The following is a 13,054-nucleotide window of genomic DNA, read 5'->3' as shown; positions in this document are numbered from 1 at the left end:
ACAGTTATCTGCAAAAGAGTGCATGGAGGTATCGTGCAAAGAGAGTTGCCTGACAACCTGCACACCTCCAGGCTTGACTTCTGTAAGGGCTGAGGAAAGTTGCTCGTGCTGCCACAGGTCCTAGGTGTGGGAGCTCTGCCCACGTCTTCTCTGGGGGAGGGGACCCAGTGGCCAGAGGCTGATCTCAGTCCACTCTGTTGCAGGCACAGCCTCCGTTGCTGTGGCCGGGATCCTGGCTGCTTTGCGAATCACCAAGAACAAGCTCTCCAATCACGTGTTTGTTTTCCAAGGTGCCGGTGAGGTAGGTGCTGTCGGGAAGAATAAGAACGGGCAGAGGAGCATTGAGGAGGGGAGGTGTTCTGGGCTTCTGAGGAGGGGGAACAGCACAGGTGCACTGTGATCCCTGCAGCAGCCTGGGCCCCAACACTGGGGAGTCTCAAGGCCAGGACTTAACTGGGCCTCTTGGGGGCAGCGGGGGAAGAAGGGAGGATCTTGGTGAAGCATCTGATAAACACTGAGCACTTTTTGCCTTTTATCTAAACATGCACCTTGCAGGCAGCCATGGGCATCGCCCACCTCCTTGTCATGGCCCTGGAGAAAGAAGGTGTATCCAAGGCAGAGGCCACAAGGAAGATCTGGATGGTGGACTCCAAGGGGCTTATTGTCAAGGTACTGTCAGTCTGGAGCCCTGGAGGTTACCTGACATCCACAGCTACTGGAACTGGGCTGGAAGAGACCTCCAGGGGGCAAACTGCTCAGACAGAATAGAGAGCAAAAGGAGGGCAGTGTCCCAATCTCCAAAGCAAAAGACTCATCCCAAAGTAGCCTAATTTGCCTTTGTCCACAAGCTTTGACTGTGCATGTGGATGTGTGTGCTCCTTGTAGCCTTATCTCCCACCTTGTCCTGCCCTGCACTAACCTCCAGCCATACTGAACCATAGCTGTCCAAAAAGAACGTGCTCTCGCTCTTCCACATCCTTGCATATTTTGTTCCTCTGCCTGAAAGGCCCTTGTCTTTTTCCATGTGCCCAATCTCAGCCTTCAACCCCATCTGTTTACTCCTTGTCTTCTGTTACCTCCTTGAGTCAGCTTTCCCTGAGCATCTAGGTCTCAGTGGGTTTCCTGCACATATGCTGGCATAGCCCTCCCCCCTCGTGGCACACTTACCACGTCGTAGGGCTGTTGCCCCTTTACTTGTCTCCCTCCCCACTAAGCTGTATCGTCTTTTTTCTTTCTTCCTTTTTTTTTTTTTTGTGATGGCAGTACTGGCGGTTGAACCCAGCAGGGCCTCGTGCATACTAAGAATGCGCTCTACCACTGAGCTCTTTCCCTCCCCCTCGGCTGCATAGTCTTGATGTCAGTGCCTGGCATGTGATAAGTACATAATGATGTTTGAGGTGTGAGTGAAGGAATGAATGAGAGAGACAGTCCAGCTTCTGACTGCAGTGTGGTGAGGGGCACAGTTGGATGACCTCCCCCTTTTGGACTTCATTCAGAGCTCCATGTTTTAATTCCCCAAATCCTCACTAACACAGAATGTCAGTGAGAGATTTAAAAAGAGACAGAGATAGAAACGTGAGGCTCTCAACCCAGAAGAGCAGAGACCCCTCAGCAGAAGCAGACCTTCCTTTTGTTCTGTGTAAAGCCAGATGACCAGGGGAAGGAACTGGGACCTGGAGGTTCCTCCAGATCATTCCACAGCGGCGTCCAGGCCCAGGCAGGGTCTGCCACACTTGCCTCTTGCCCACCTTGCAACATCACTTTGCTCACCTGTTGAGCTCACCCCTCCTCAGAGGTCTCTTAAAGCAGACGTCTTCATTCTGGTTCTCATGAGGCCAGCTGAGTCAGCAGGAATGTTGACCAGCCTGTCACTCACTGACTCCTATTTGCAGAAATGTAAGGAATCTGGAGCTCACTGGGTGCAGCCAGCCATTGCAAGGGTGTCCTGGATCCCAGCTTGCTTTTATTTATAGGGAGGTTAATGGTTCTTGTCAAGTACATTAGCTCCCTGACCCTGGGTGACTCAGGCCCCCATCCCTCAACCTGGCCTGTGTGCTAAATGTCTCGGGGCCGAGAGTCTTGGTCAGACTGAGGCATTTCCTCAGAGCCTTTCTGTCTTGGCCCAGGAAGCCAGGACCCCAGTGGCGCAAAGAAAGTCTTTATGGATTCTCCATATGTGGTTGGGGTTAAAGAAAGGTGTGCGCGAGCACACATACACACACGCGCGCGCGCGCGCGCGCGCGCGCGCGTTTAAAGTCCTTAGGTTCCATCTTAGCTTCTGATCAAGAGGATGGGCCCCAAGGCGTGAGACGGCGCAGACCGAAGCCCAGGGCTCTGCAGGGAGTGCTCTCACACTCCCCAGGTGCATCCACGCCCTGCCCAGCGGTTCTCGCCACCACAGCTGCATCATGTCCTTCCTCTCCCTGCAGGGGAGGAGCCACCTGAACCATGAGAAGGAGGTGTTTGCCCAAGACCACCCTGAAGTGAACTCCCTGGAGGAGGTGGTGAGGCTGGTGAAGCCCACAGCCATCATAGGTAGGAGGAGGGGGCGGCCCCCTGCCCAGCCCAGATAACCCTCTTGACTTGCAGGTGAAGACTGAGGCTCAGCAAAGAGGCATAAGCACCCATGGAAACACAGCTCTTTCCCCTCTTGTCCCATTCAGTGCTACAAACTTTTATTGAGATATTACTGTATAAAAACCATAGAACGAAGGCACCGAGGTGGGCTTGGTGACGCAGAATTATACCATAAAGTGAAAAGGCACAGGCTGGCCTCTCTAACTAGGATGAAGTGAGCACTCCTCCCCCAAGGAGGGGACCCTGGCGTCACTCCCTGTCCTCGGGGAGCAGCCCACTGGAAAGGGCCGTGCCCAGGAACGCCTTCACAGGTGCATGTTAACTGGGCAGGGGCCTGAAGTGGACCAGTGGTCCCTTACGAATTAAAGGGCACTCAGCCAGCTCAAGCAGATCGTCCCTCTGGCAGATGCCATCCCCAAGACACCTGAGCTGTCCGTGCTGTACTTGGTTCCCCACCAGCAGCACCAGGAGAGGAACGGGGTGTTGGTAAAGAGTAGGCATCCCCACTACCCCGCTTTTCCCTGTAGGTGTTGCCGCCATCGCAGGAGCCTTCACGGAGCAGATTCTGAGGGACATGGCCTCCTTCCACGAGCGCCCTATCATCTTTGCCCTGAGCAACCCCACCAGCAAGGCTGAGTGCACGGCTGAGAAGTGCTACCAGGTCACCGAGGTCAGCGGGGAGTCCTTCCTTCCCCAGGCTGAGAGGACACAGTGACAATAACCATGAGTAGCCCTGTGAGGGTGAAGAACATCCCCACGGGGCTGATACGCAAACAGGTTCAAAAGTAACTCGCCCAAGGTCACAGAGCTGAAAGAGGAGTGGAGCTGGCCCCCAAACCCAGGCCTGGCTCCAAAGCCCTGCTCAGGGTTCCCCTAAGGTAGAGCTCTGACCAGCACCCCACCCAGGCCCTTGTAGACTCTAGGACATTTACACACCTGTCATGTCTTGGGTTGACCCTCTCAGGAAGTGACAGGTTAAAAAGGTACACCTTCACCTTTCTGCGGTTTCTTGGCTGCCAGGTAACTCAGTGGGAGCTAGCTTTCTGGTCAAATGAACAGGGGTGCTCTCAGCACCTGCAGTGTGGTCAGCACAGTGCTGAGCCTTTAGGAGAAGGTGACGAAGGGGTCAACACTGGTGAGATAAGACTAGGCCACCGTTACTCCTGAAACCTGTCTCCAAGCTCCATTTCTGGTTTTCTTCCTGCCCCCAGGGCCGAGGGATCTTTGCCAGTGGAAGTCCTTTTAAAAGCGTGACTCTGGAAGACGGCAGGACCTTCATTCCCGGGCAGGGAAACAACGCCTATGTGTTCCCTGGAGTGGCTCTGGGAGTCATGGCCGGTGGGATCCGGCACATCCCCGACGAGATCTTCCTCCTGACAGCAGAGGTATCACTGTCCCTGCTCCCTCACGTGCTCCCAGTAGGGCCTGTGAGCTACACCTGGTCCTACACTGGCCCCCAAAGATTCCTTCTCTTGTCTCTCCTGTCTGTCCCCAACCCCGGCAATGATTCCTCACAGTTTTGGAACCTCAAGCTCTTCCCAAGGTCACTTGAGACTTGAACTTCTCTCAAAACACACACAGGGTTTTTAAGGTGGGCGGGTAAGGAATAGTCAGTGGGAGGGGCTGTTGGCAGGAGGCACTGGCAGGGAGGGAAGATGCCCTGTACTGCTCACTGCCCCTCAGCAGTACCCTTATGCCTGCCGAGAACACGGATGCCACCAGAACCACCTGAAACCTAGGCTCATAGACCATGACAAGCAATAGCGCCTTCCAGCCATGGGTCTTGGCCAAATTACTGGGGCAACTGGTAGCAAAATAAGCCCTACTAGGGCAGCTTTCTGTAAGGAAGGGCAGAGGTTGCACATCTGGCTCACCTGCTCTTGGCATACCGTATCTTGGGTACAGATGTGGAGATGTGGGGTGCACCTGCTCCAGGTATCTTACCAGAAAAGCTCTCAGAAGGGCTCTTTACTGAGCATGGTGAAAACAGTAAAAGAATTCATTAAGACTGACAGCCCACATTCATAATACTGGTTGTTAATAACAGCAGTCACGGTGGCTGGCGTCCAGCAGGTGCTTACTGCCTGCCAGGGGCTGCACACTTATCTTCCCCCGAAGGAAACCAAGGCATAGGAATGCTTCTGTTGGGAGGTTAAGCTAATCGTAACTATAAACAAATACCACATATATTTATCCCATGGCTGAAGCATTATGCTGTACACTAGAAATTGACACAACATTGTAAACTGACTATACTTCAATAAAAAATATACATACAAAAACCCCCCCCAAAAATCTAAGCACACACACAACACACACACACACACACCCCGGTGAGCACTAAAGGCCCTCCTATGATGTCTGACGTGCTCCTGCGTTTCCCCCTCACCACAGCACTGGTGAGAGCCCAGAATCAGTGAGACCCGAGACTGGCTTCCATGTGGCCCTGTGCAGCCTGCTCCTGTGAGTCCCATAGGGAACTGCCTCATGCACCATGTTCCTTCTTATTATGTCTCGGGAAGGTTTGTCAGCCTCCCCTGAGCCTCGTGCACACCAGCGACGGCTTCATGCTGTGGTTCTCTGTCCCTCTTATCTGAATATTTTGTGTTTGTGTTGCTTCTGGTCTCTACGACTGGTGGGGTGTCGCTGTGGGCGGCGCTGTTTGAAATCCCCAGTGGACGAGAAGAGTCCCTTCCTGCTTGGAGCTGGCCTGAAAGCACACTCCCCTGTTGTGCAGAAACAAGGCTGGAGAGCCCTCCTGTGCAACCCCAGGAGACATCAGCACAGCCCCATCCACCTTGTGGGACAGTTCAGCTCCATCGTTTTGTGAACAGTGTCCATGAATTATACACGCACCTCTCCTCAATCTACTTCTTGATCACCTGCTATGAGCAGCACAAAGCCCCTCCCCTTCAGGACCTGACAGTCTGGTCTTCAAAGGCCTGGCAAGTTATATTTCTGAAAAGGGTGCTTTTAAATTAAGATAATTTAAGCTGAATTAGCTGAATTTGATTTTCCTGTGAAAAAAGTAATACAAGTTTACACGCACTATCTCCTTTCACCTTGACCGCCCTGTGAAATATAGTGATTATGCCTATGTGATAGATGAGGAAAGTGAGGCACGGAGTTTAAGTCACATGCCCAAGGTCACCTGGCTTGTGAGTGATGCACCAGGATGGCCCCAGGCACTTTGACTCCGAGACGCAGCAGAGCATTAGCAGTGCCCAGCGTCTTAGCAGGGACCCCACACACCGTGCCATCATCACTCTTCACTCTGCAGGGTAACCTTCCTAGCCGCAGATCTAGTCATGGAAACCCTGCTTCCCTAATCAGTCCATTTTCTACACCTCCACAAAGAGAATCCTTCGAAGCACCGACCAGGCCATCTCTCTCCTAATTTCAGACCTCTGTATGGCTCCCACAGGCTTACAGGAAAATACAGACTCCTTCCCACGGTCTCCATACAAGGCACCTCATCACAGACCCTCCTTTCCTCTCCAGCCTTTCAGCCGCCCCCCACCATCAGCCTATCCAGCGTTCTTTTTCACAGTCCCAAACTCGTGCTCCCTCTTACCTCCCAAGCTTTGCATGTGCTGTTCCCCCACCCCTTTTCAAGTAATTCATGCTTTGTCCTTCAGGGCCTAGCTTATGTCACAGGGAAGCCTTCCCTGCACATGGCCGACTGGGCCCTGCCCTCCTCTCTGCCTCTGTGTCCCCTCTCCTCGCACTCACCCTGCTGTAATTGCTACAATGGCTTGTTAGCTGTGCACTGACACCAGTGTCTGGCAAGGAAAAGCCTGAGGCGTCTCACGTGGATCTCAGCACCCAGCACAGAGCCTGGCTATGGTAGAGCTCAGTGCACGTTTGCCCGAATGAACAAAGGAGAGGGAGGAGCGTGAGGCTGAGGCAGCAGAGGGGGAGGCCGGCACCCCTATGTCTGCCAAACTCTGAGGCAAGACCCGGTCCTTTCCCTGTCCATTCCGGGACACAGAGTTCTCAGAGCGCACCAGGGCTTTTCCCAAATCTAAGTTTGGCACAAGAAGATCAGGTGGGAGCGAACTCAGAGGCACCACATTAAAGGGGCTGTTCTGCGAGGCTGGCTGAGCACCAGTGCCTGAGGCCGGAGGCGGCGGCTTGCGGGGTGGGGTGGGGGGGTGGCCTACGTGAACACCCAGGATGTTACTGAGCGTGCGGAAGAGGCTGGAACTCAGGACGTGAGGGACTCAGGGACCCCTATGCAACAAGCTGACCAGCCCAGGGGAGATCCCGGAGTCTGCTTTGCAGGTCATGAGTCTGTTCATCTTGGCCTTAGTGATTTTCACTTAGAATTCAGAGAGCCTCAAGGTGTTTTAAGCCTCAGCTGGTCTCACAAGACAGAAAGCTGTGTCCTTGCTTAAGGCCAAGCATTAAGCTCCCCTGGGGCTACGAGGTGGCAGAGACAACAGTGGAAGCTGCTGTGACTGGCCACCAGGGAGGGGGAGGGGAGTCTGGTGTGCTGAGTTGGGCTGCTTCTGGGAAGGCAGAAACTCAGCTTATTCCCCTCTGTTCTCTCTCCCCAGCAAATTGCCCAGGAGGTCTCTGAACAGCACCTGTCACAGGGGAGACTGTACCCACCACTCAGCGCCATCCGAGACGTGTCTCTGAGGATCGCCATCAAAGTAAGGGACATCTTGCTCCCTTAACATGGGCAGTGAGACTCACCAACTTTCCTCCATACGACTGGAGGGGGCTGTGGGGACAGCAGCTATGGAAGCACCCTGAGCTCCGTGGGCTGCGCTGCATGCACCCCAGGGGCTGGGTGACAAACTCTTGCCTGGAGCTCCAGCCCGACCCCAACACCCACTCAGGGCAGTGCTGGGAAGGCTTCTGGATTTCCCCTCCAACACCAGGCAGAAAGGTCAGCAGTGTCCCTGGTTTTGTGGACCAGAATGTGGGTGGAATTTTTTTTAAATGAATCATAAGTGCCCATTTACACAGAAAGGTCAACTTGCATAATACCATGGAGGGAGCTCAGGCTCTGGGTCCCAGCTCAGCCAGTCAGCTGCAGTCACCCTAGGCCAGTCACTTCACTTCCCTGAGCCTCAGTTTCCTTCTTTTCCAAAGTAGCCAGGAATTCCTCTCTCCCAGAGGTTTAGAGAGGATTAAACGAGAACAGTGAAAAAGCTCTACTACACTCAGTGCTTTTCCAGCCAGAGGAGATGCTCACGCCTCCCCTTCCTCTCAGAATGGCTGGGCCATGGGGCAATCGGGTTCACAGACGATTCCAAGTAAAAGTGTCGCCCAATAGATGACGGTACAGAGATGATGGGGTTTCCAAGAGTCAGAACAACGTGCAGAAAAGACTGGCCCGACATTGATAATTGTTAAATCTGGATGATGACTACATGGGGGTTTATTATACTATTGTTTCTTTTAATATATTTTTTACATGTCCTGTAAGTTTTATGAATAATTTCAGAAAATGCACTGCACAGCAGCGTGCGCTCCTCAAGAGCTGTCCAGGGCAGGATCCAGAATCAGCCCTCGAGACCAACAGTCCAGCTTATAGTCCAGCTCCACCCTGTCCAGTTCCTCCCTTTTGGGGACTATTTAGATTCATGCTCCTCTGAAGCCAAATCTAATACCCGGAAAACAATGTTCCAGGCTGCTCTTCCAATTCAAGCCACATTTAGGAGAGAAAAAACGTCAGGGTACTGAACACTTTGCCTGCTACCTAATTTTATTCTCCACCATGCCAGAGAAAGTTCTCACTACCCCTACTTTACACATCAGGAAACTGAGGCTCAGCAAGGATAGTGTCATAGCTGAGGACCCACAGGCAGGTGGAAGCAGAAGCAGACTTTAGTCCAAGGCCTCTTGATCCTGGCCCCGTGTTTATTCCACTTGTCACAGCTTCCTTTCTAGGCAGAAAACTCAAAATCCCTCCCATTCAGTGGCTTCATGGGCCACAACTCATAAGAGGAACGCGTCTGGCGCTTCGGGGTCTACTCCCCTCCCACAGGCTCCCAGGCGAGGGCCTTTAGGCAGGTTCAGCCTTGGACCCAGGTCCTCAGTCAAACGTATTTTTCCCTAGGTCCTCGACTTCGCGTACAAACACAACCTGGCCTCCTACTACCCAGAGCCCAAGGACAAGGAGGCTTTTGTAAGATCCCTGGTCTATACTCCAGACTATGACTCCTTTACGCTGGACAGCTACACTTGGCCCAAGGAAGCCATGAATGTTCAGAATGTCTGATGCAATTTGAGAGGCTGGTGTGGGGCTGCATGAAGCCCAGAGTAACGCTGACAATATAAATGGGTTCCAAAATGGCCGTCCTCGTCACTGTGTTTTTCCTTTGAACCTTTCTGGTGTGAGGGGAGATGCCCAGGTGTACAGCGAATGAGAGCCTTGTCCCTGAAGGCCTTGAGTTCACTTTTCTATAACCCTCTTCTGACTTCCTAAGAATTCCTTCATCTATGAATGGCCAACTAGACCTTGGCTAGACCTTGTGGGAAATCTAGAATCCTGCCTAGAACTCTCCCTGTATTATAGAGTCCAGGGTCTTGTAGAGGGACTGAGAAGATACGGACACAATTCATTTTGCCACAAGGGAGAAAGTGCTAAGTCCATGCAAGAACTACAGGTAAAGGTCAAGGGTGCTTAAAAAAGGGAGGGGATATGTCCTATGAGGATGTAAGAGAAGGCATCGGCGGGGCAGTGTTTGCACTGAGTCCCAGGAGTGAAGGATAGGTAAGGTTAACGGCAGAATGAGGGATGTAAAGGCAGCCACTGGCCAGAAGGCATGGCTCACCCGTCAGGAAGTGCAGTCTGTTGGGAGAATGCACCCTTTAAGACTCAGCTGGGTGTGGGAGCTGAGTGGCTGGAGGCAGCTCCCAAGTCAGAGATAGTCACTGCCCTGTGGGTTCTTGAGTATGAGGCATTCCTTTTTGGTTATTACCAAAAGGAAAACCAGAGAAATGTGGGTGGGGAGGAGTCAGCACACCAAGGAGGAAGGAGGAAGAGAGGCTGTGAGGGGAAGAGCTCCAAGGGGAGTCCTAGGGAAGAGGATTTCATTTTCCTGGCTCTGGAACACTCTCTTCCACCCTTCACTCTCTGAATTCAACAAACTTTGAGCTTTTTTTATAGAATGGTGTCAGTCTGTCCTGGGCGTTTCTTAGACCAAGTGCAGTGGTAGCCTTCACCTCCCTCATGTCCAGCAGAGCCCACACCATGGAGTGGGGTGGGAGAGACGAGCCTGCAGCGCCCACAGTCAGAGACTCTGCTAAATTCCTAACATCTACTGAGATGGCAGCATCCAGCCTCTAACTTCAGTGTGTAACACAGGAAACAGTCCACGCCCAGTGACCCGCCACTGCCCACCCCTGCTGCCCGCTCAGCCTCAGGATCCCCACTGCCCACAATGAATAGGTCCTGTATGGCCACCTTGCAGTGACAGGCTAGGTGGACTGCGGGGCTCCTGGAAGAGTAATTAGCAGAGACATCAGTCACCCCTTGCCCAGGTCTTATTCTTCCAACATTTGCTTCCATGGTGCTGGTGCTCAGACAAGACTATCCTGAGAAAACATCCTTGTTCTATGATCCGTGGACTCATGGATAATGAGAACCTCTTCAGAAAAGGGTCTGAAGTGTGAAGCTGGAATCTGAACACCAGGGAGCCTTTTACATTAACTTTTCTACAACCTATCCCACAACTGCCTCTGTACCCCAACTACACCTCCTTTATACTCAATGTAATACAAAAGGAAGAGAAAATCAGTGAAACCAAAACAGGTTCTTTGACAAGATCAACTAAATTAACAAACTTTAACTGTACTGACCAAGTCAAAAAGCAAGAAGATACAAATTACATTTCCTTTGTTCCAGCTACAGGGAAAATCTTGCTCGCGCTGAACACATGCGCTTTCAGGCCTGTTCTCTTATACGTGCTTGGTCTCTATCTGGAAAGCCCTTCCCTCTGCTTCTCTGCCCTTTACCAATTACATTTCAGTTCACCCCAGCTTTCTGCCTGGAGACGTCATCCATCATTGGAGTTCAGATGCATTTGGCTCCAGGAAGTCTTCCTGGACAGCGTTTATCATTAAATTAGATATGAACAACAGTAAAAAGGAAATTGGAAATTTCCAACTCCTTGAAAATTAAATACATTTCTAAATAAGTCATGGTTCAAAAATGAAATCACAAGGTAAATTATGTATGTTGAATTGAGTAAAGAAAAATCAAATCAAATGAGTCATAGCTAACGTAGTGCTTAAAGGGAAATTTCAGAGCTTTAAATGCTGATCTCAGAAAAAAAGGGAAAAAAAAGTTCTCGAAGCAATAACATAAACTTCTTCCTTAAGAAACTAGAAAAGAGAAAGCAAACAAAATTCAAAGTAAGCAAAGATTAGAGCAGAAATCAATAGACCTACAAGTAAAGAAACTGAATTAGTAATTAAAATTCTTCTCACCAAGAAAAGCCCAGGCCCAGAATTCATCATGGGTGAATTTTATCAAATATTTAAAGTTGGAATAAAACCAATCCTTCATAAATTCTTTCAGAAAATAGAGGACGGAACACTTCCAAAATCATTCTAGGATACCGGTGTTTCCCTGATACCAAAACCAGGTAAAAACAACATAAGAAAACCAATGTCCTTCATGAATATAGATGCAAAATCCTAAAGGAAACACTAGCAAAAGCAATCTATCAGTATAGAACAGTTACACACAATCAACAAGTAGAATTTACCCCAGGAACGCAAAATTGTTTTAATGTATAAAAATTAAACAACGTGGGGGGAAGGTACAGCTCAGCAGCAGAGTGCATGCCTAGCATGCATGAGGTCCTGGGTTCAGTCTCCAGTACCTCTGTTAAAAAAAAGTGAATAAGTAAATAAAAACCTAATTACTACCCCCCGTAAAAAAATAAATAAATAAATAAAACAAAAAAAAAATTAACCAACATAGTACATGGTATTAATAAAATGAATGACACAAACCACAAGATCATGTCAATAGATATGGAAAAAGCATTTTAAAATATTCATCCCCCACTTATGATAAAGCTTTCAACAAGCTAGGAATAGAAGACAACATCCTGAACCTGATGGAGAACCAACAGCTAACATCATACTTAGTGGGGAAGAACGAGTACTTCCTCCCTAAGATCTGGAACGTGTTTTCACCACTTCTGATCAACGTGGACAGTCTAGTTCAGTAAAGAATGGAAAAGAAATTAAAGGCATCCAGATTGAGAAAAAAAAAAAAAAAGAGTAAAGCTGCCTTTATTCACAGATGATGTGACCCTGCAAGTAGAAACAGAACAGCACGTGCATCACTCTCACCCTCACCTCCTTCTCTTCCTCCCTCCTTCCCTCTCTCCCCTAATAAATGAGTTTAGAAAGGTCATAGAAAGCAAGGTCAGTATACAGAAATCAACTGTATTTCTACATACTAGCAGCAAACAATCTAGAAATAAAATTTTTAAACAATTCCATGCACAATAGCATCAAAAAGAAAAAAATACTTAAGCAAACTAAGAGGTGCCAGTCTTGTACAATGAAAACTACAAAACAATGCTGATAGAAACTAAAGAAGATATAAATAAATGGAGAAATGTTCCGCATTCATGGATTTAAAGACTTGGTACTGTCAAGGCTGCAATTCTCTTCAAATTATCTGTAAATTCAACACTATATCTAGAAAAGCCCCTGCAGGCTTTTTTTTAAAATAGAAATTGACAGGTTGATCCTAAAATTTATATGGAAATGCAAGGGGCCTAGAATAGCCAAAATTTTGGGGAAAGAACAAAGTACACGATCCAATTTCAAAGCTTACTACAAAACTATAAATGATCAAGACTGTGTGGTCATATAGATCAGTGGAACAGAATTGAGAATTCCTCACATTCATGGTAAATTGATTTTTCAACTACCAAGATAATTCGATGGAGGAAAGGATAGTCTTTTGAACATATGATGCTTGAACAACTGGATATCCACATGCCAAAAAAAAAAAAAAAAAAAAAGAATATAGACATTTACCTCACACCATGTAAAAAATTAACTCAAAATGGATCATAGACCTAAATGTAAGAGCTGAAACTGTACAATTTCTAGAAGAAAATATAGCAGAAAAATCTTTGTGACTGAGGAAACTTCTTGATACAATTTAAAAGCATGATTCATTAAAGAGAAAACTGATAAATTGTACTTAACCAAATGTTTATACTTTTGCACTTTGAAATATACCATCAAGGAAAAAATGACAAATAACAGACTGGGAGAAAATATTTACAAATTATATATCTGATAAAGGCACTGGATCTAGACTATATAAAGAACTTTTACAACTCAAGAAGAGGAAAAAAAAAACCCAATTGAAAAAATGGGCAAGATATTTGAATTGACATACTACTGAGAAAGATATGTGAGTGGCTAAGAAGAATATGAAAAGATGTTTAACATTAGTCATATTAAATCTACAATGGGATACCAC

General features: G+C 48.7%; 2 protein-coding genes across 6 annotated transcripts in view; one reads left to right on the top strand and one right to left on the bottom strand.

Annotated features, from left to right (window-relative positions):
• Positions 1-8,888, top strand: part of ME3 (malic enzyme 3) — a 378,039-nt gene extending 369,151 nt beyond the window's left edge. For all 5 annotated transcript variants that reach the window (XM_010973388.3, XM_045509048.2, XM_045509046.2 and 2 more), the window contains 7 exons: positions 204-301; positions 556-669; positions 2,430-2,535; positions 3,105-3,247; positions 3,789-3,962; positions 7,137-7,235; positions 8,651-8,888. In XM_010973388.3, coding sequence (XP_010971690.1) covers positions 204-301; positions 556-669; positions 2,430-2,535; positions 3,105-3,247; positions 3,789-3,962; positions 7,137-7,235; positions 8,651-8,812 — 896 coding nt within the window. In that variant the 3' untranslated portion in view covers positions 8,813-8,888. The remainder of the gene's footprint in view (positions 1-203; positions 302-555; positions 670-2,429; positions 2,536-3,104; positions 3,248-3,788; positions 3,963-7,136; positions 7,236-8,650) is intronic.
• Positions 1-13,054, bottom strand: part of CCDC81 (coiled-coil domain containing 81) — a 104,749-nt gene that overhangs the window by 30,705 nt on the left and 60,990 nt on the right. The gene's annotated exons all lie outside the window — the stretch shown is intronic.

This window comes from Camelus bactrianus, chromosome 10 (assembly GCF_048773025.1).
Source record: "Camelus bactrianus isolate YW-2024 breed Bactrian camel chromosome 10, ASM4877302v1, whole genome shotgun sequence".
Classification (NCBI taxonomy): domain Eukaryota; kingdom Metazoa; phylum Chordata; class Mammalia; order Artiodactyla; family Camelidae; genus Camelus; species Camelus bactrianus.
This window is presented reverse-complemented; position numbering and strand designations above follow the sequence as displayed.